This window comes from Ursus arctos, unplaced genomic scaffold (genome assembly GCF_023065955.2).
Source record: "Ursus arctos isolate Adak ecotype North America unplaced genomic scaffold, UrsArc2.0 scaffold_34, whole genome shotgun sequence".
Lineage (NCBI taxonomy): Eukaryota > Metazoa > Chordata > Mammalia > Carnivora > Ursidae > Ursus > Ursus arctos.
The window spans coordinates 23487178-23508235 of record NW_026623030.1 but is presented as its reverse complement, the minus strand read 5'-3'; the positions used below and the strand labels follow the sequence as shown (position 1 = coordinate 23508235).

At 38.1% G+C, this 21058-nt stretch overlaps 1 protein-coding gene across 7 annotated transcripts in view; it reads left to right on the top strand.

Annotated features, from left to right (window-relative positions):
* IFT81 (intraflagellar transport 81) overlaps window positions 1-21058 on the top strand; it is a 205843-nt gene that overhangs the window by 139658 nt on the left and 45127 nt on the right. For all 7 annotated transcript variants that reach the window (XM_057305812.1, XM_057305813.1, XM_057305818.1 and 4 more), the window contains 3 exons: window positions 6124-6273; window positions 16665-16793; window positions 18563-18652. In XM_057305812.1, the coding sequence (XP_057161795.1) occupies window positions 6124-6273; window positions 16665-16793; window positions 18563-18652 (369 nt within the window). The remainder of the gene's footprint in view (window positions 1-6123; window positions 6274-16664; window positions 16794-18562; window positions 18653-21058) is intronic.

Below are 21058 nucleotides of genomic sequence, written 5' to 3'. Positions count from 1 at the left end.
TTGCCCAACTGCTGCAGAGTCTTAGTGGATTAATATCTTGGCATGCACTTAATATTTGCACCACCTGAGTACACTGGAGCATACTGCATTTACAAAGCTCTGCTCTGTAGCAGTTTTATTCAAAGAGTTGTCTGAAGTCCTGTTCTAGCCCACAAACTGTTAGTTACTAATCCATGACCATATAAACTGAGCAGAAGCATTTAGAAACATTTATAGTAACGTGATGTTTCCTAAATATTTTTATTGTTTTATTTAAGTATCCACTCTAGAAATGATTAGAAATTTTAAAAACTGCCCCATCACCATAGGTAAGTTTGAGAAGCCCTGCTATTCATTGGAGTGGAGTTGATGGGGCATAGGGTGAACACAATGTCAACTGAAGTAGATATGAAGTGTTTTCCAAACTGTTGTTCTAAATTATAAATCCTCCACTCCCAGTGGTATACAGGTGTTCCACTTCCTCCATATCTTCACCAACACTTAGTATTGAAGGACTTCTTTTTGCTAATTGGATGGATGTTAAAATAGTATCTTACTGTGGTTTTAATTTGTATTACTGATTACTAATAAGGTTGAGCATCTTTTAGTATGTTTATTGGCCATCTTGGATTTCTCTTCTGCGAAATGACTATTTGAGTATTTTATCCATTTTTCTATTGGATTATTTGTCTTTCATTTATTGATTTATAGGTTTAATTTATGTATTTTGGATACAAATCCTTTATTGGTTTAATGTGTTACAAATATGCTCTCCCAATTTGTGATTTATTTTCCTAATCTCTTAGTATCTATTTTGATGAACAAAAGTTCTTGATTTTACCACTTGATTTTAGCCAAGTTTACTGATCATCTATTTTCAGTTTGTGCTCTTTGTGTCTTGTTTAAGAAATCCTTTCCTATCTCAAAGGTATGGTGATATTTTCCTATATTCTAAAAGATGTTTAGTTTTATCTTTCACATTTAAGTTTGTAATCCAGTTGGAATTGATTTTTATATATTATGAAGTAAGGGGTCCATTAATTGAAATTATGTTCTTTTCCCTCAAAATTTGCCACAGCAGTAGTCTACATAAACAAAATCCCTTTGAGGGGCACCTGGGTGGTGCAGTCGTTAAGCGTCTGCCTTCGGCTCAGGGCGTGATCCCAGCATTCTGAGATCGAGCCCCACATCAGGCTTCTCTGCTAGGAGCCTCCTTCTTCCTCTCCCACACCCCCTGCTTGTGTTCCCTTTCTTGCTTGCTGTCTCTCTCTGTCAAATAAATAAATAAAATCTTAAAAAAACAAAAACAAAAACAATTTGAGAACTTTAATAATTTTAAAAATACAAAAAGGGTTCCTGAGGCCAAAATGTTTGAGAATCACTGTTGCAGATACACAGGAAAATTAAAAGCTCCAATAAAAAAGTGGGCCAAAGACAGGCAAATCACTTAAAAAAATTCCCCCAGATGAATAATGAACATGACAAAAAAGTGAATTTCCTTATTAAAGAAATGCAAATAAAAAGTAAAATACTATTTTAATTATCATGTTGACAATTATTAAAAGTACTATAGATAGCTTTTGAAGGGCAGTTTGACAAAATATAGAAAACCTTATTTCCTGTTGGAGAGGGTGTGGGGAAAGGGGAACCCTCTTACACTGTTGGTGGGAATGCAAGTTGGTACAGCCATTCTGGAAAACAGTGTGGAGGTCCCTCAAAAAGTTAAAAATAGAGCTGCCCTATGACCCAGAAATTGCACTACTGGGTGTTTACCCCAAAGATACAGACATAGGGAAGAGAAGGGCCATATGCTCCCCAACGTTCATAGCAGCATTGTCCACAATAGCCAAACTGTGGAAGGAGCCGAGATGCCCTTCAACAGACGAATGGATAAAGAAGATGTGGTCCATATATACAATGGAATATTACTCAGCCATCAGAAAGAACGATTACCCAACATTTGCATCGACATGGATGGGACTGGAGGAGATTATGCTAAGTGAAGTAAGTCAAGCAGAGAAGGACAATTATATGGTTTCACTCATTTGTGGAACATAAGGAACAGCAGGGAGATGGGTAGGAGAAGGAAGGGAATAATGAAGGGGGAGTAAATAGAAGGGGAAATGAACCACAAGAGACTATGGACTCTGGGAAACAAACTGAGGGTTTCAGAGGGGGATGGGCTAACCCAGTGATGGGTATTAAGGAGGGCACGTATTTCATGGAACACTGGATGTTATATGCAAACAACAAATCATGGAACAGTACATCAAAAACTAATGATGTGCTGTATGGTGACTAACACATCATAATATAAATAAATAAATAAATAAATAAATAAATAAATAAATCCAAAAAAAAAGAAAGAAAGAAAGAAAAGAAAACCTAATTTCCTTCTGACCATTTCAGGAAGTATGTCCTATAGAAATTGATAAGAATGTTTCTGAAGTTTTAGCTTCAATATATTCATCATGGTTTTTTTTAATAACTTGAAAATTCAGAAATAACCTAAAATCCAAATGATAGTGAGAAGAAACTTCCAGTGGAGGAAAAACATTGATAATGTGTTTTCTTTTCTCTAATTCATCCAGGGTAGTGGATCCCTTAGAGTGCTTTGATGGCCACCTATTGCTTAATTGTACATAACCATCATTAATTTGGCCCTGACTACCCTTCCTTTAGGTAGTTTGTCCTGTGAATGTCAAATAATAACCAATTAGCATAGAGCATATTGAGTAATTAGTGGGCTTATTTTTCCACCAAAAATATTTATAAGTTTTAGCTTTTAAAAATAATTCTGGAGCACAGCAAGATAAAGAAGGGGGAAATTGGCTTAGATAATACAGAAGATAGCAGATGAACAGGGTTGATTTTATTTTGGGCACTTTGCCCAGGACACTTTTAATAGAACATATAGTTGCTCTAGGGATTCTGAGTCTGTGGTTATGTCAGGCTTACACATTTATTCTTTAAAAGGAAAAATTGCAAGTTATTGGACTCTAGGTACATTGGTATGACTTAAATTTTTAAACCATTCCTGTAATCCAGCCATTAATAATTTGCTGTGTGTGGGCTGGATTCCTTACTATTAAAACTAACTTAATCACAGAAAAATATTTTGAACTTTCTTCTAAAACACAGTGGGTTCTTCATTTCTTTCAAAGTTTAAGTCAAGTTTTAAAAAATGTCTAAACTAGGAATTAGACAGTTATTTTTATGTGAAAAATTTTTAATCTTACTATTGTTGAGGACTTTCTTTGTGTACTGAAAAATCAAGTCTTTAAGGAAAAATATCACCTAAATTTTAGAAATGCTGTGCTTCTTATTTTACTACCTTACAATTTAGAATTATTGCCCTTATGTTTAGCCTTAAAAATTAGAAGGAAAAATAGCAACATGGTAGTGGAACTTGCATTGGAATAGTGGCTTTGAGTGATTTTTTCCTCTTTTTCTGTTTTCCAAAATTTCAGTAATATGTTAATTACTTTCATTATTATTACTATTATTATTATTATTATTTATAGGGGGAGGAGCAGAGGAATAGTGAGAGAATCTTAAGCAGGCTCCATGCCTGGCAAAGAGCCTGTTGTGGTGCTCAATACCTGAGATCGTGAGCTAAGCCGAAATCAGGCGTTGGATGCTTAACCTATTGAGCCACCCACATTCTCCTACAAGGTAATTCTTTGAGAATCTTAGCCTTTTTAATACCCAATCATTTCAAAGGCTAACTTGAGAAGAGTTATAAGTAATTTTATAAATAATAAAAGTAATGGGGCGCCTGGGTGGCTCAGTTGGTTAAGCATCTGACTCTAGACTTTGGCTCAGGTCATGATTTTGGGGTCATGAGGTCAAGCCCCACATCGGGCTCCATGCTCAGCACAGAGTCTGCTTGAGATTCTCTCTCCCTCTCCCTCCTCCTTTTATCCTCCCCCTGCTCACACTTTCTGTCTCTAAAATAAATAAATAAAATCTTTTAAAAAAATAAAATAAAAATTTCCAAAAAAAGAATTACCTTGTATTAGGTAAAATGGAAACTTATTTTGTTTTGAAGTGATGTGCTTAAATATAACAGGCCAAATTCTTACTTAGAAATTTTCTTTATAATGTAGTTAATAAAAGGATAGAGCAGGAAGATTTATTTTATGTAGTAAAAAAGATCTGAAAATTATTAGTAATATGGTATGTAAGAGGAAGGATTTTTTTTTTTAAGTATTATGTTCTGTTTCAGAAATACCAGAAATTTCTCACATTTGCTTTTGGCATTTGCTTCTTAAATCAAGCAATACTTTTAATGAGCCAGGATCTTTATACCTTCTGTTTCCTCTACCTGGAATGTTCTTCTTTGCCTCTTCCTCCTACCTCCAGTACACACTCTTACTTCTTCATTTTGGCTTAAATATAATTATTTTGAGAAGCTTGCCATAATCCACCTCCCCTAAATCCCAAGACCCACCTTTCCTGCCTTCATCCCAACATATGTTAAACTCCTGTCATTTATTCTCAGGACCACTTTACTTCTTCATAATGTTCATGGTGGTTGTAAACATCAGTTCGATGTTTGTTTTTGCCACTATTTCCTTAAGCTTGGTGAGGGCAGGATTTCTGAGTATCTTGTTTAGAGTTGTATTCTCCGTGTCTGGCACAGTGCCTAGTACATAATAGTTAGTAAGTACTGTTTATCAAATGAATTCCTTTAATTCCTGTTCATTTCATTTGCCTTTCCAAACTATAGTTGGTATTACTTAATAGTGGGGTCTTTCCATTAGAGTAGTTATAACTTTTATCATTAGTAGGTAAATAGCTGAATTAAGCAACAGTCAGCTCCCACTAACTTGGAATATTCTTAGCTTTTTAAGGTTTGGGATGAGTTTCATCCCAACGTCTTAGATGCTTTTTAGTGTATATGGTCACAGTACATTTCTTAAATGATAAACAGTAGCTACAAGTGTTAACTATTCTGGTTGACTATATTAATCTCAGTAGATGCAGTGCTACCAAAATAGTACAATATGCAAGAGATAGAAGATCACAGCCAGAGTTGGTTTCCTACTTTTTCTTTTTCTTCTTCTCCTCCTTCTCCTTCTTCTCCTTATTTTTTAAGCTTTTTACTTTTATAGGGTTGAGTTTCTGGTTTTTAAAATTTTTATTTGTAAAGCCTAAAACAGATAGCTTTTATGAAGGCATTTACGATATTTAGATGGGTCCAAAAATTAAAATCACACAAAATATTTTAATTGAGCAGTTAGTCTTTCCAAGTTTTCCGATGTGGTCCATATATACAATGGAATATTACTCAGCTATCAGAAAGAACGAGTTCTCAACATTTGCTGCAACATGGACGGCACTGGAGGAGATAATGCTAAGTGAAATAAGTCAAGCAGAGAAAGACAATTATCATATGATTTCTCTCATCTATGGAACATAAGAACTAGGAAGATCGGTAGGGGAAGAAAGGGATATAGAAAGGGGGGTAATCAGAAGGGTAATCAGAGTGAAGCATGGGAGACTATGGACTCTGAGAAACAAACTGAGGGCTTCAGAGGGGAGGGGGGTGGGGGAATGGATAGACTGGTGATGGGTAGTAAGGAAGGCACAGGCACATATTGCATGGTGCACTGGGTGTTATACGCAACTAATGAATCATCAAACCTTGCATCAGAAACCAGGGATGTACTGTATGGTGACTAACATAATGTAATAAAAAAAACATCAATCAATCAATCAATCAATCATACAGGAAGATCGGTAGGAGAAGGAAGGGAAGAATGAAGGAGGGGTAAACAGAAGGGGGAATGAACCATGAGAGACTGTGGACTCTGGGAAACAAACTGAGGGCTTCAGAGGGGAGGGGGGTGGGGGATTGGGATAGGCTGGTGATGGGTAGTAGGAGGGCACATATTGCATGGTGCACTGGGTGTTATACGCAAATAATGAATCATGGAACACTGCATCAAAAACTGGGGATGTACTGTATGGTCACTAATATAACAAAATAAAAATTATTAAAAAAAAGTAAGTTATTATTATATACTTGTGATACCCATGTTGGACAGGAGACAGTAAAGTTTTTCTAATACACTGAGGTTATATATGTTTAACAATGACTTTTCTACTCATGAGGTTGTATGTTTTATTCTTTTATAGTTCAAACGATATGTCAGTAAACTTCGAAGCAAGAGTACAGTTTTCAAAAAGAAGCATCAAATAATAGCTGAATTTAAAGCTGAATTCGGTCTCTTGCAGAGGACAGAAGAACTTCTTAAGCAACGTCATGAAAATATTCAACATCAACTGGTAATGCGATATTATCTTGGAGTGCTAGAAATATAAATGCCAGGAGGTTTATGGGTTATAGCTGTATAGTGAGGTCATTGTTTTTACTGAAAACACCGTAAAATTATTAATGTTCTCTGATTAATTACAGAGCTATCGTATAAGCCTATTTATTTATTTACTTATTTTAAAGATTTTATTTTTTTTATTTTAGAGAGAGAGCATGTGCATGTGTGTGAGCAGGGGTGGGGCAGAGGGAGAGGGAGAGAATCTCAAGCAGACTCTGCTCTGACCTGAGTCACCTGAGTCGAAACCAAGGGTCAAATGCTTAACGAACTGAGCCACCCAGGTGCACCCTGATTCATTTATTTTTTAATGTAGCAGTAAATACTAGCTTTTTCATGTGTGCTGACTTTGGGGTAATTAATAGAAGTTGAATTCCAAGTAGATTTTTCTTTGGTTAGATAGTTAATATGAGAAAAATTATCATACCAAGAAAGTGACTATAAAATATTTATCATGGCCTGCTGGGCAGAAATTTCTAATCAACTACTTCTGTGGAGTTCTGGAAAGAAATGTCTAGGAAAGGTACCATATGGAAGTTTGCCTGCAGGCTTATTCCTTATGTATTTGTGCCTTAGTTGTCAGGAAAGAGTTAAGCCCAGAGTGGTCACTCTGACAGCAAAATCTCTCATTGTGGACACAGTTCCTCAGAATTTTCTTGATTTGGATTTTTGTTCCTTTCACCCACGGGAAAATTATTTCATCACGATGTTGATTTACCAGTTAGCATTAATATGGTGGATGTGAATGAAGTTTCAACCAGTTGTGGTTAGCTGGCAATATGAACTTTCTGTCTCATGCTGTTGAATATTGTTTGCTTCTAGGGAGCTTAAGATAGAAAATTTACTATGCATAATGGCACTACTTTCAAAATTGATAGGTAGTAATTGTGTTATTGTTCACTTCAAAAATATTTTCTAATTTCCATTATGATTTCTTTGATCTATGGATTATTGCTTAAAACCAAATGTTGCTTAAAACCAAACATGTTCTAGTTACCTTTCTGTTATTGACTTCTACCTTATTTCCACTGTGACCAGAGAACATTCAGTGTAATTTTAGTCCTTTGAAATTTGTTAAGTATTGCATTATGATCCAGCAAATGGTCTATTTTGGTAATTGTCCCAGCACAGTTGAGAAGAATGTGTATTCTGCAGGTGTTGGGGATGGTGTTCTCTATATGTCAATTCAGTCAAGTGTGTTAACCATGATTTCAAATCTTCCATATTCCTATTGAGATTTTTGTCTGCTTGTTCCATTCGTTATTGAGAGAGGTGTGTTAAAATCTGTATGATTATTGCTTTGTCTGCTTCTTTTTTTGTTCCATCAGTTTTTTCTTTACATTTTTTCTTAAGTTGGATTCCCTAGAAGCAGAGCCTGAGAGGGGAGTATTTTGTACAAGTGACTTATTGAGGGAGGGAGTGCCTTCAGAAGAAGGGGAGCGAGGGAAGAAGATAGGGCAGCAGAAAAGAGCCAAGCAAGGATGTAGTTCTGACTAGACAGCTTCATTTTGTTTCTTTGAGGAACTTTGGAGGTCAAATTGCAGTATGAAGTTGATTCCATCTTGAGGCAAAGGGGCTGGCCCTTCTTACTCCCGTATCAGTTAGTCAGTGGCTGTGGCAGAGTGTAACCTCCTAGCCCAATGGGAAGACATCCTCTGGAAAAGGGGGCAACTGTGAACCTTTAGCAATTAACAACTCTCATGGCAGGTTGCAGATGAGGTCTGAGTGAGGCACCAACAACATCCATTAAAATCTAGCCCTTGCAATGCTGATATCTACCTGTTTCTCATGTTAAACTGACTCTGTTTCGGTATAGCTTCTACAGGAATCCGGTTGGTCACAATTTCTAGGAAAATTTGTAGGAGGAGGGTTAATAGGACAAATGAAAACTCTCATTGCTACATTTAGTCCCAAGGACATATAGTAATACTCGACATCTTCCTTTGCCATCCACTCTAGATTTCCCTCATGTTTGGCTAGCACCTTCACTGGTCTAAATAACTTTCCTGGTGGGATGACCCAGTCTCTCATCTTTAAGAGGTGTGAGACTCTAGGAACCATGACCTTAGCAGGCTGTGTTGCTGTAATTACTCATTTACTGTTAAAACGGGGCATGGGAGTACCAAGATATGCCCTAATGGATCACCTGAGTGCCAAACATATTCCTATCTGCCCTTACTATACAGCAGCATTTGTATAGCATGATGTCCTGTCACTATAATAACTCTTTTCTTTGCCTGCTGTTCTACAGGCATAAGGAGCCCAAGTACAAGATGGTAGCCAGAGCATTAAGTTTAAAGGCCTTTTAATGTGCCTTCTGGTGAAAGCATGCCCGCTCTGGAAACCAGAACATCTACACCTACAGAGCCTAAAGGTGTCAGGAAGGGAAACACAATTCCCTAAGTGGATGAGTGGGCATCCTAGTGAGTGGTGACACTCATATTCTGTAGTTCCAAGACCCATGTATTCTTTCTGTTTGCAACACAGCACCAAATGGTGGGCATTGGTTTAAAATGTACACTCCACCCATCCTGAAGAATAGAACTCATCCTCACAGGCCATCGACTTTAAGCTGTACCTTGGTTGTACCTTCACAAGGCCCTTCTACCAGTCTGTCAGGGTATTAGCTTCCTTGATGGTGTGTTATGTGGTACAGTGACTGAATCTGATGGTCATGCGTCCATCCCCATATCTCCTTTGCCATAAAGTAATCCCATGGTCTGAGTGGTATTATACAGAATTCCACATCAGTAGACCAGATACTCTGAGCTCTTGGATAGTGATGCTGGCTGAAGTACTGTGGGCAAGAAAAGCAAATACTTACCCAGAATATGGGTCAGTCCAGGTCAGAATGAAATGTTGCCCTTTTCAAGGCAGAAAGATGATTGGTTTCCTCAAGGTGTGATTCCATATCTAGAGCTCAGTATTGGTCTCTCTATTGTTGCCAGGTCAGACATTTGGCAGTGGGAATAGCTAGGTGGGCATTGGCGAGAGAGAACGCATGCTATTTGGCCCTTGCTTAGCCTCCATCCTTGCCAGCATAGCCATTCTGTTCATGAGCCCATTGTCCAAGCACTGGGTGGCCAATGACAGAGGGTGCCTGACATCTACTGGCCAAATCATCCTTTCCACTGGTTGTTTAGTGCTCTCCTCTGCTTTGGATGTTCTGTAGTGGCCATTAGCATATGATGAAAAGAAAAGATCTTTACACTTAGTGTGTTATTCCCGTAGATCTATCTGCATGCCTCTTTCCCAGACCTCTGTGTCCCCATTCTTCCAATCCTGGTACCTAATTCTCCCAGGCCCCTGACCAACAAGCTAAGCCACTTGCCACTGCCCAGAGGATATAAGATAATCTAGGGGGGGGTTCAGGGTTCTCAAGCAAGTCTATGCAGGTATTCCATCCTAGACTCAGTAGTACCCTTTCTTAGAGCCCTGACTTTGTCATAGAATATATTCAGCCTTCTCTGAAGTTTTGCCCTGCTGACAATTAAGTTGTGTGCCTGGTTTTCAGCTTTCTCTGCCCTTCAGCCATAGGAAATGAGGGTTTCTTTAAAGCTCCTAAGAAGGTTCTCTGACTTTATCACTTTGCTTTAAATTAATGATTAATATATTTGAGCCTGTCACTTTATCTCTTCAACTAGAAATGGAGCATTGCAACAGCCACCCCAGTTCCATTGTCCCTTTAGTTATTATTTCTGCATACTTCCCAAATACCAGCAACATTGTACCAGCTAGTGCATCCGTGTGACAGTTCAAGAAGCAGACACCAAGGTGGGATTAGATGTACAAGAGATTTGCTGGGGGAAATATTGTGAAAGATAAAGGGAAGGGAGCAAAACGAGGCAGGGAAAACCATTAGGCCCTAATGTAGGTCTGACACCCGTGACGGGAGAGAAAAAGAAGGAGGATTGTGTAGGAAGAACCTCAGACTGCAGCACAGTTTTACGAAAGTTTTGGTCAGGATGGGGGGAGTGCCTGAGCTAGTCACCCACTAGAGGCGTCCCCTGTCAGGCAGGAACAGGCCAGCACTAGTACGATTGCCATGCTCAGTCATGCTAGGAGCAGCCTGGGAGAAGCATGGGCTTGGTAGGAACATGACAGTGGATACAGGGGGGCAGCAGTTTTGTCTATCAGTCAAGTCCGTTTCAGCAGGCTCTCCCGAAGAGACCTGAGCAGTCCATTCTCATGACCACTACAGTCACCTTCCACTTATACTCCGCCTCAGTTCACCACAAGTCTCAGCAATTGCACTGCCATAACATGCATGGAACTAACAATATTCACCCTGCCACCAGTGATGGACCCTTCAGTTCCATTCATTCAGCGAGTAATCCCACTCTAGAAGCCCATTTTTATAGTTTGGTCAGGTTCTCTGGAAGCAGAACCTGAAATAAGAAATCTTTTTTTTTTTTTTTAAGATTTTTATTTATTTATTTGACAGAGAGAGAGAGAGCACAAGTAGGCAGAGTGGCTGGCAGAGGGAGAGGGAGAAGCAGGCTCTCCACTGAACAAGGAGACTGCCTGATGTGGGGCTCGATCCCAGGATGCTGGGATCATGACCTGAGCCGAAGGCAGCTGCTTAACCAACTGAGCCACCCAGGCGCCCCTGAAACAAGAATTCTTATTCTTCATATGATTAAGTCAGAGAGTGGTCTTAGGAGAAAGGAAGTGAAGGAACCAGAATGAAGTAGTGAGGAAAAGTGGATTCATCTGGAGTCTAGTTTCAGTCTGATCCCATGAGGAGCTCTAGAACACAAATTTCATCACAAAATTAGTCTCATCTTTAGGCAAGAAAATTGCCTTTTTGTCCCCCACTCTCAGTCATGTGCTGTGGACCCTTACTACGACCCAGGAAGTGGTGTGATACAGTTCCTATTCAGCCAAGGGCACACTTTAAAGAAGGGGTGGCTGTAAGCCATTAATAGCCAATTCTCACAACAGCTAAGGGATAGGTACACTGGCCCAGTAAGCAGATCAGGACAGGGCACCCACAATATCCACTGCAAATATCCTGAGATTATGTTATTAGTCCATACAAATCTAGTATCGTTACCTTCCTGTTTTTTTATAATAATATTTTATTATGTTAGTCACAATACAGTACATCCCAAGTTTTTGATGTAAAGTTCCATGATTCATTACTTGCATATAACACCCAGTGCACCATGCAATACGTGCCCTCCTTGATACCCATCACCGGCCTATCCCAACCCCCCACCCCCCTCCCCTTTAAAGCCCTCAGTTTGTTTCCCAGAGTCCATAGTCTCTCATGGTTCATTCCCTCTTCTGTTTACCCCCCCTTCCTTCTTCCCTTTCTTCTCCTGCTGATCTTTCTACTTCTTATGTTCCATAAATTAGTGAAACCATATGATAATTGTCTTTCACTGCTTGACTTATTTCGCTTAGCATTATCTCCTCTAGTCCCGTCCATGTTGCTGCAAATGTTGTGAAATCATTCTTTTTGATGGCTGAGTAATATTCCATTGTATATATGGACCACATCTTCTTAATCCAGTCATCTGTTGAAGGGCATCTCAGCTCCTTGCACAATCTGGCTATTGTGGACAGTGCTGCTATTCGTTACCTTCCTGTTAAATTGGCCCTTTGATAATTAGGAAATATACTTTTTTTTATCTCATAATACCTTTTGCCTTAAAATATACTTATCTGTTATTAACACAGCCTCACAAACTTTCTTCTAGTTAATATTTAAAAGACATATATCTTTTGCATCCTTTCAACCTTTCTCCATCTTTATAAATATTGTATATATTTTGTAAGAAATATATAGTTAGCTTTATAGAGGCACCTGGGTGGCTCAGTCCGTTGGGTGTCTACCTTCAGCTCAGGTCATGGTCCCAGGGTCCTGGGATCTAGCCCCGTGTCAGGCTCCCAGCTCAGCCGGGAACCTGCTTCTTCCTCTCCCCCCTGCTTGTGTGTGCACGCTCTCTCTCTCCCTCTCTCTCAAATAAATCAATAAAATCTTTAAAAAAAAAAAAAAAAATATATATATATATATATATATATATATATATATATATATATATATATAAATAGTTAGTTAGCTTTATATTTTTATACAGTGTGGCAATCTTTGTCTTTTTTTTTCTCCCAAGATTTTATTTAAGTTGTAGTTAGTTAACATACAGTGTAGTATTCGTTTCAGGGATAAAATTTAGTGATTCATCACTTGCATATAACACCCAGTGCTCATTGCAAGAACCCTCCTTAATGCCCATCACTCATTTACCCCATTTCCTCACCCACCTCCCCTCTAGCAACCCTGTTTGTTCCCTATTGTTAAGAGTCTCTTATGGTTTGCCTCCCTCTGTGTTTATATCTTATTTTATTTTTCCTTCCCTTCCCCTATGTTCAACTGTTTTGTTTCTTAAATTCCACACATGAGCAAAATCATATGGTATTTGCCTTTCTGTGATTGACTTATTTTGCTTAGCATTATGCACTCTGGTTCCATCTGGCAGTCTTTGTCTATTCACTGAAGTACTTAATTTCTTTAACTTTAACGTAATTACTGATTTTTCAAAGTTTTCTATTTGTTCCATCCGTTCTTCATTCCTTTTTCTCCTTTCTTCCCCTTGATGTTTGCATTACTCAAGTATTTTTATCTTCCATGTTTCCCCTCTTTTAGCTTACTAGTTATAGCTTCCTTTTATTATCTCTTATTTTTTAGTGCTTATGCCAGAAACTATAACATGCACTTTTGACTGATTACAGTCTTTCCTATTTTACTATATCCTGGGCAACTCAAGAAACTTAAAACACTTTAACTCCATATACCTCTTTCTCATGTTTTGTGCTATTGTGGATATATATTTTTAAGTTCTATATATAACTTGAATCCACATGATATTATTATATTTAATATTATTCTAGATTTATCTATCTGTTTCATGGCTCTTTCCTTCCTGCATCATTATTCTACTGGGATCTCATATTCAGTATTTCATTCAGTAGAGGTCTGCTGGTGATAAATCCTCTCAATTTTTGTTTTTCTTAAAACATCTTTTTTTTTTCTTTTGAGAACAACTGCCCTCTTTATTAGCCCACAGCTGGCCTGCAGGCCTTCCTAGGGCCCACTCTTAAAATATCTTTATTGTACCTTCATTTTGAAGCACATTTTCACTGAATATAGAATTTTTGGGTGGCAGTTATTTTCTTTCAGCACTTCTTTAAAGACTTAATTCCATTGGCTTCTGGCTTTGATTATTACTTGTTGTTTTTTAAGGTAGTATGTTATTCTCTGGTTGCTAAGATTTTTTTTTTCCTGTCTTTGGTTTTTCAACAATTTTACTATGATTTTCCTAGGTTTTTCTTTATTTATCTGGTGGGGTCTGTGAAGCTTCTTAAAGCTGTGGTCTTAATGTCTTTTGTCAGTTTCTGAAAAGTTCTCAGCCAGTATTTCTTTAAATATTATAATCTCATCCTCTTCTCTCCCTTCCCTGAGCTACAGTTAAAGTTACATATATGTTAGGCTTTTTCACTATTTACCATGTATATTATGGGTTTTGTGTTTTGCTTTTTTTTTTTTTTTAATTTGGTTATTTTTAGAGAGAGAACATGAGCAGGGGGAGGGGCAGAGAGAGAGGGAGAAAGAGAATCTTAAGCAGGCTCCACACTGAGCCCATGATGGGGCTCAATTCCAAAACCCTGAGATCATGACCTGAGCCAAAATCAAGAGTTGGCTGCCTGGTGGAGTAAGATACCCAGGTGCCCCTGTTTTGCCCTCCCCCCCACCATTTTCCATTATTTTTGCTCTTGGTGACTTAATATGAATTTTTTTCTGCTGTGCCATCTTCTAATTCATTAATCTTTTGTGTCTAATCTGCTATGTAATCTATGTATTGAATTCTGAATATCACTTATTACCATTCTCAGTTCTAGAATTTCCATTTTATTTTATTTTATAGATTCCAGTTATCTGTAACATTCTCCAACTTTTCATTTATTGTCTTGAATATAATAATCATAGCTATTTTAAATGTTCTACCTGATAAATTCATCTGGGTGTCTGTTTCTATTATCTGTATTTTTTCCCCTTGATTTTCAGACATTTGTTCCTGTTACTTTGCTTACCTAGTACTTTTTTATTGAATGTCAGGCTCTGGAAACACTTCCTTCCTTAAAAGAACATTTGATTTTTTTCCTCATAGATCATCTTGGCCCAGTTTTACTAAAGCTGATATTTTTCTCTTACTCCTAAGATGCAGCCCTTATACCTGAGGCAGAAACTCTACTCCCAGGAAGTAGTCCTTAATTCTTGAGCCTAACCCTTACTCTTGGGTTATGACCCTTACTCCTTAGGAGTAGTCTTTCTGGGATTTCAGCTGATAGTCTGGAGCAACATACTTTGACTAGTCTTGAACTCCTACCTCTGTCTCCCTAGCACTATGAGATACTGAAGTCTTTGCCCAGTTTTTTAGTCACCCATCTACTGATTTCCACTTGGTTACTAGGAGCCTTACCCTCCTTGTGCACAGCTTAGGATTTGGTAACGCCCAAAGAGGAAATTGCATACAGAATTCTGAGCTAATACTCTATAGTTCTCTCTACTCCTTTCTAAGGAGTCTTAATTTTATTGGCAGCCCCAAATTCCAACTCTTCTTCCATTCCCTCTCTCCTTTTCTTTGTTTCCTTTTGGTTCTTCCATCCTGTTTTGAACCCTCTCCAATCAGGTCATTGTGCTAAAATTTCTCTTATCAAGATCACCAGTGCCTCACACTGCTAAATCCAGTGAGCAATTCTTAGTCCTTTTCCTACTTGGCCTATTAGCAGTGTTTGACATAGATCACTCTACTTCCTCTTCCTTTACTTATCTTCTAGTAAACTACACTCTCCTTGTTTTTCTCCCTTACTATCACTCCTATACCTACTCCGTGGCTGATTTCTTCTCATTTCTCCAAGGTCTAAAAATTGGAGTTCCTCAGGCTTAGCCCTTGGATCTCTTCTCTTCTTTTACTCCCTTGGTGATCTTATCCTGTCTCATAGCTTTAAAGACCTTCTCTATGCAGACAACTCCCAACTCTATATCTCTAGCCTAGATTTCTCCTCGAATTCCAGTCTTATAACATCTTGACCTCTTACTGAATATCTACTAGACATTTCAAAATTTTTAAATGTCCCAAACTAAATTTCCGATCTTCATTACTCCCTCAAACCTGGTCTTACTGAGTCTTTCTCATTTCAACAAATGGTAGCTCCATCCCCTCAGTTCTGCAGGCCAGAAACTTTAATCATTCTTTACCCCTCATTTTCCCTCACACCCTACATCTAATCTGTCATAATATATTGTTGCATCTACCTTTAAAATAGATACACAACCACTTCTCATTACCTCTACCACCACCATCTGGTTCATGCTGCCATTATCTCTAACCTGAATTATTGGAGTAGTCTTCTAATTGGCTTCCTTTGTCCCTCTATAGTTTGATCTCAGCACAGATGTTAAAGTGGCCATTTTAAAATTCCTTTACTCTGAACCACCCAACAAGTCTCCCATCTCATTTAAAATAAGCCCAAGCTCTTTCATTGGCCTAAAAATAAAGTAACCATATAATTCATCATCTAAAGTAGAACACTTTTGAAAATGCGAAGGACGATAGGCATTAACTGAGACTGTTCCAGCAAATCATCTGAGTCCTGTATTATCCCTCCCGCCAACCTCATTCTCGCTCTGTTTTCGGCTCCATCAGTATCTTAGCTATTTCTTGGAAAGAACATGTCTTTTGCACTTGCTGATCATGTGGAGATCTGTATGACTTGCTCCCTCACTTCATTCGGGCTTTGCTCAGATGTCATCTTCTCAGAAAGACCTTCTCTAACCACCCTGTTATTTAAGATTCCAACCCCACTCTCATCTCACACGTTATGTATTTTATTTGTCTACATATTGCTTGTTTACTTTCTCACTAGAAGTAAGCTCTGTGAGGGAGGGTTTTTTTTCTTTCCCTGTTTTGTTCACTGCTGTATATCTGGTGCTTAGACCTATGCTCAGCATATTTAGGTATATAATAAATATTGGATGGGTGAGTGAATGCAAATATATTGATCACTTGAGAATTCATTTAGTCACCAAATATTTATTGAGTGCTAAAATTAGAAATACTATGCACCCAAGGATACCAAAGTAAAATTTAGTGCAAGTTTATAACATATAAAGGTATGTAATTATTGTCAATAAAATTTATTATTTATGATTCTAAGCTAATTTATTTATAACTTTATTGTTATGTTTTAAATCTGTACACCTCTTATGGAATCATCGAGGTTTAGACACCCATTTTGTGGACCCCATTTTTGACACCTACTTTTATTCTTTACTTTCAGCAAACTATTGAAGAGAAAAAGGGTATATCTGGATATAGTTACACCCAGGAAGAGCTAGAACGGGTATCTGCACTGAAGACTGAGGTTGATGAGATGAAAGGCCGAACACTCGACAACATGTCTGAAATGGTGATTACGCTTGATTTTTTTTTTCTTTCTTTCTTTCCTTTTTTTTTTTTTTAGATTATTTATTCATTTATTTGTCAGAGAGAGAGAGCACAAGCAGGGGGAGTGGCAGGCAGGGCAGGCAGAGGGAGAAGCAGGTTCCCTACAGAGGAAGGAGCCCAACACAGGACTTGATGCCAAGGACCTGGGATCATGACTTGAGCCAAAGGCAGACGCTTAACCGACTGAGCCACCCAAGCATCCGCTTGATTTTTTTCCTCAAAGACTCTATTTATTTATTTGAGAAAGAAAGTAAGAGCCGGGTGGGGAGAAGCAGAGGGAGAGGGAGAAGCAGACTCCTCGCTGAGCAGGGAACCCTATGCGGGGCTCAATCCCAGGACCCTGAGATCATACCTGAGCCAAAGGCAGACGCTTAACCAACTGAGCCACCCAGGCGCCCCGATTACACTTTTTTTTAATAGTTTTTTAAAATTATGTAGCTAGAGGCAGATGTTTTTGTGTTTTGTTTTGTGAAACACTCAAATTTTCATTTCTGCACATTGTTTACTTTATATTCTTTCATCTATCTTTAGCAGTCTCTTCTGAATGTTTCCGTTCTAGTAAGTTGTTTGACTTGTCATAATTTATGCATTTTTCAGGGCTCTTTTTCCAAGGAAACACGATGGGCTTATTAAATACCCTATAGAAATATGTATTGAAATGCCTACCTTATCTTTGCGGTTTTTGAAGTGTGTAAAAGTTACATTAAAGAAAATTTTAAAGAACATTAAAGAAATATTTAAGATTGAAAATAAGTTTTCCCAAATCATACCACTCTAACTAATAAAATTACTTCATTTTTGTGTCCTTAGTATCTTTCTGTATTTGGAGCTGCTGTTCAGACTGAATGCACTGGTGCAGCTTCATCAGACATTAAAATGTTGAAATCTTTCCTTCCTTATTGATAAATAGCTGCTGCCTCAGACTTCAGAGTACCCACTTCCACCTGTCTTTTCCACATTGGTCATTTCCCCAGAACCCTCTGGATCTCACTACAATCTGACTCTTAAAAAGCAGAGGACTTCAGGGGTGCCTGGGTGGTACAGCGGTTAAGCGTCTGCCTTTGGCTCAGGGCGTGATCCTGGCGATCTGGGATCGAGCCCCACATCAGGCTCTTCCGCTATGAGCCTGCTTCTTCCTCTCCCACTCCCCCTGCTTGTGTTCCCTCTCTCGCTGGCAGTCTCTCTTCCTCTCCCACTCCCCCTGCTTGTGTTCCCTCTCTCGCTGGCAGTCTCTATCTCTGTCGAATAAATAAATAAAATCTTTAAAAAAAAAAAAAAAAGCAGAGGACTTCAAGACCCCATTAGTCTCTATGGCTGGTGCCCATTTTGATTGGTCATTACTTATATCCTTTGGGTTATTATGTATTTTGAGTATCGCTCCATCATGTTATGTATATATTGTATAATCTACATAATTACGTATTTTTTAATAATACAACATGATTGTAGTTGTATTCAGGCAACTTTCTAATTTGTTTTCATCATTCAATGTTAGATTACAAATATTTTCCCATATGGTTTGCAGTCTTAATAACTGACCTTTTGAATAGTTAAATGCTATTCCATCTAACTGAAACAACATTTACTAAATCATTTCCCCATTGTTTGGTTTGGAAGTAATTTACAGTTTTACTCTTTTATATAACACTTTAATAAATATATTTATGCATGTAGTATTTTTGCTTTTTTGAATTATTTTTTTAGAGCTCATGTATTTTGTTTAAATGACAGGTAAAAAAACTGAATTCACTGGTATCTGAGAAGAAGTCAGCTCTAGCCCCAGTTATAAAAGAACTACGACAGTTGCGTCAGAAATGTCAAGTAAGTAAATTTGATTTGCTATACTTTTGCATCCTATCTTGTTCAGATGTACTAGTTAGAATCCTGAATATTTTACTTGGGTAATTTATGGAAAGCAAATTATTATTGTTGTTGTTATTATTTTGATATGATTCCACAAAAGAGTAGTAATGTGACCTATGAAGTTTTTTGTTTAATTTATGCTGTTTGTTTTGTCAAATTATCAGGGGAAAGAGAGAAGGAGAAGGAGGAGTTTAAGCTGAGATTACAAGTGGAGCTAGATTAGATTTTTGCTTTAAATCTGATGTATGTCAGAGCTATAAATATGAAGTCACATTCTTCTGTGGCCAGGTAAAAGCTCAGAGTCTGCCAATGAGTGGTGACAAGTTAACTTTAGATTAATGGACTTGCTTCACTGGGGAGCAGGGCCAGGGGCAAACTACGAAAGCTTATGATAAGTGATGAAATACCGTTGCCTGGAAGCTGATGCTAACTGCCGCTTTGAAGCTAAACTGTTAGAAGGTAAATGCCCTCCACAAATCCAGATCAGATGGCCTCCGCCATCTGACATTAGCAGTTGTTATTTTATCACTCTCCGTGTAGTAATTTAGGTTTGAATGTGGGTTGTACTGCATGTGCCTGAGTATGGAACTATAAAATTCTTCACGAATGCCATCCATCAGTCAAGGGAGCAAAGTGAAAATCATATCATTTCCTTTTTATAGAAAATGTCATGGGGTCTGAAACAGGTTTAGTGACTTATCCAAATAGACAAGTAGGCAGTGAGAGAGTTACAGCTTGACTCCAGCATCTGTATTATCTTATTTCACATCTCCTGCTCATTCCATTACACACCACACTGTCATCACAAAAGAAATGGAAGAGACAAGTCCCTGTTCTCTGGAGTCCATACACTCATAGGTGAGATGAGACAAAATTCAAGAAAGACAAAAGATAACCCAACTTAAGAACAATATAGATGGGGTGCCTAGGTGGCTCAGCTGGTTAAACAGTTAAGTGTCTGCCTTCAGTTCGGGTTGTGATCTCCTGCTTAGTGGGGAGCCTGCTTCTCCCTCTCCCTGTGCCCCCCTCCCACCGCCACCGCTTGTGCTCTCTCTCTCAAATAAAAATAAATAACATCTTAAAATATATATATATAGAAAAGGGGCACCTGGCTGGCTCCCTTGGTACAGCATGTGACTTTAATCTTGGTGTAGTGAATTTGAGCCCCATGTTCCCATGTTGGGCATAGAGCTTACTAAGAAGGAAGGAAGGAAGGAAGGAAGGAAGGAAGGAAGGAAGGAAGGAAGGAAGGAAGGAAGGAAAGAAAGAAAAAAGTGTAATCAGAATCATACACTTAACTGATAAGGAAAGAGGAAGCAAGTGATGTGATTGTTAGGAAGGAACAGTTTCAGAAACGGAATTTTTGAGCAAGGTTTTGAGATTAAGGACATCAAGAGTTGTTTTCGTTGTTACATTCTAATCCATTGATTTACTTAATGCTTTTCTTGAGTAGGCAACTTGGAAATAAAAGGGACTGGTTATATGTATTTCTAGTGATGAAAAAATTTCTTCCTAAGAGTAAGCTGAGAAATCTATTTGTAAATATTTCTTTTATAAAATTCATTTATATTTTAAATGAGTTTCATTGAAAGGATATTTAAGACAGTAAAGGAAATGTGCTGTCATGGAATTCCAAGGATCAGAACCATAATCTGTCTGGAACAGGTAGAGGTACTATAACCAGAGAGCATTTTTGGGTCAGGGAAGTTTCAGGAATGCTAGCAGTGGGAGCTTGTGGATAATGATGATGAATGCAATAGTAAAAACATTTATTAAGTGCTTTCTATGTTCCAAGCATTGTTCATATCACACTCTATGACCTTTTTCTCTATATATTTTGTGTTGAAGTTTTCACAGCTAGCTGCCCTATTTTCTCTGCATTTTGTATTTAAAATTCCTGGTGCAGCTCTTCTGTTTGGGGGGCAGATTTTCATGCCCAACTATCTCACAGACAATGGTCTATCCTCAGGTCAGGTCAGGGGTCCATCCTTAACCTAACCAGCTATGTTCATGGGTAAGGACAGGATGAGAAGAAAGGAGAGTGATATGGTACCAAGTATGGCTGCCTAGAGAATTTTCCTTCTGGAGAAGCTATAGGTATGTCAGGGACTTTAACTGACATCTTTAGTGTACCACCTGTTTTCCTATTAGTAACAGCTGAACAATGTTCATCTTTGCATTTTAGCTTTGTCCTCTCATATATACTTTTTTACATGGTTGGAATTTTAGTACATACTGCTAGTTACTTTAAGGTTCTATTCAGACAACGTAGATAGAATGATTAAGAACATGGACTATAGATAACCTTGGGTAAATGACTTCATCCCTATAAACTTAAGTTTCCTCATCTGTAAACTAGTCTCT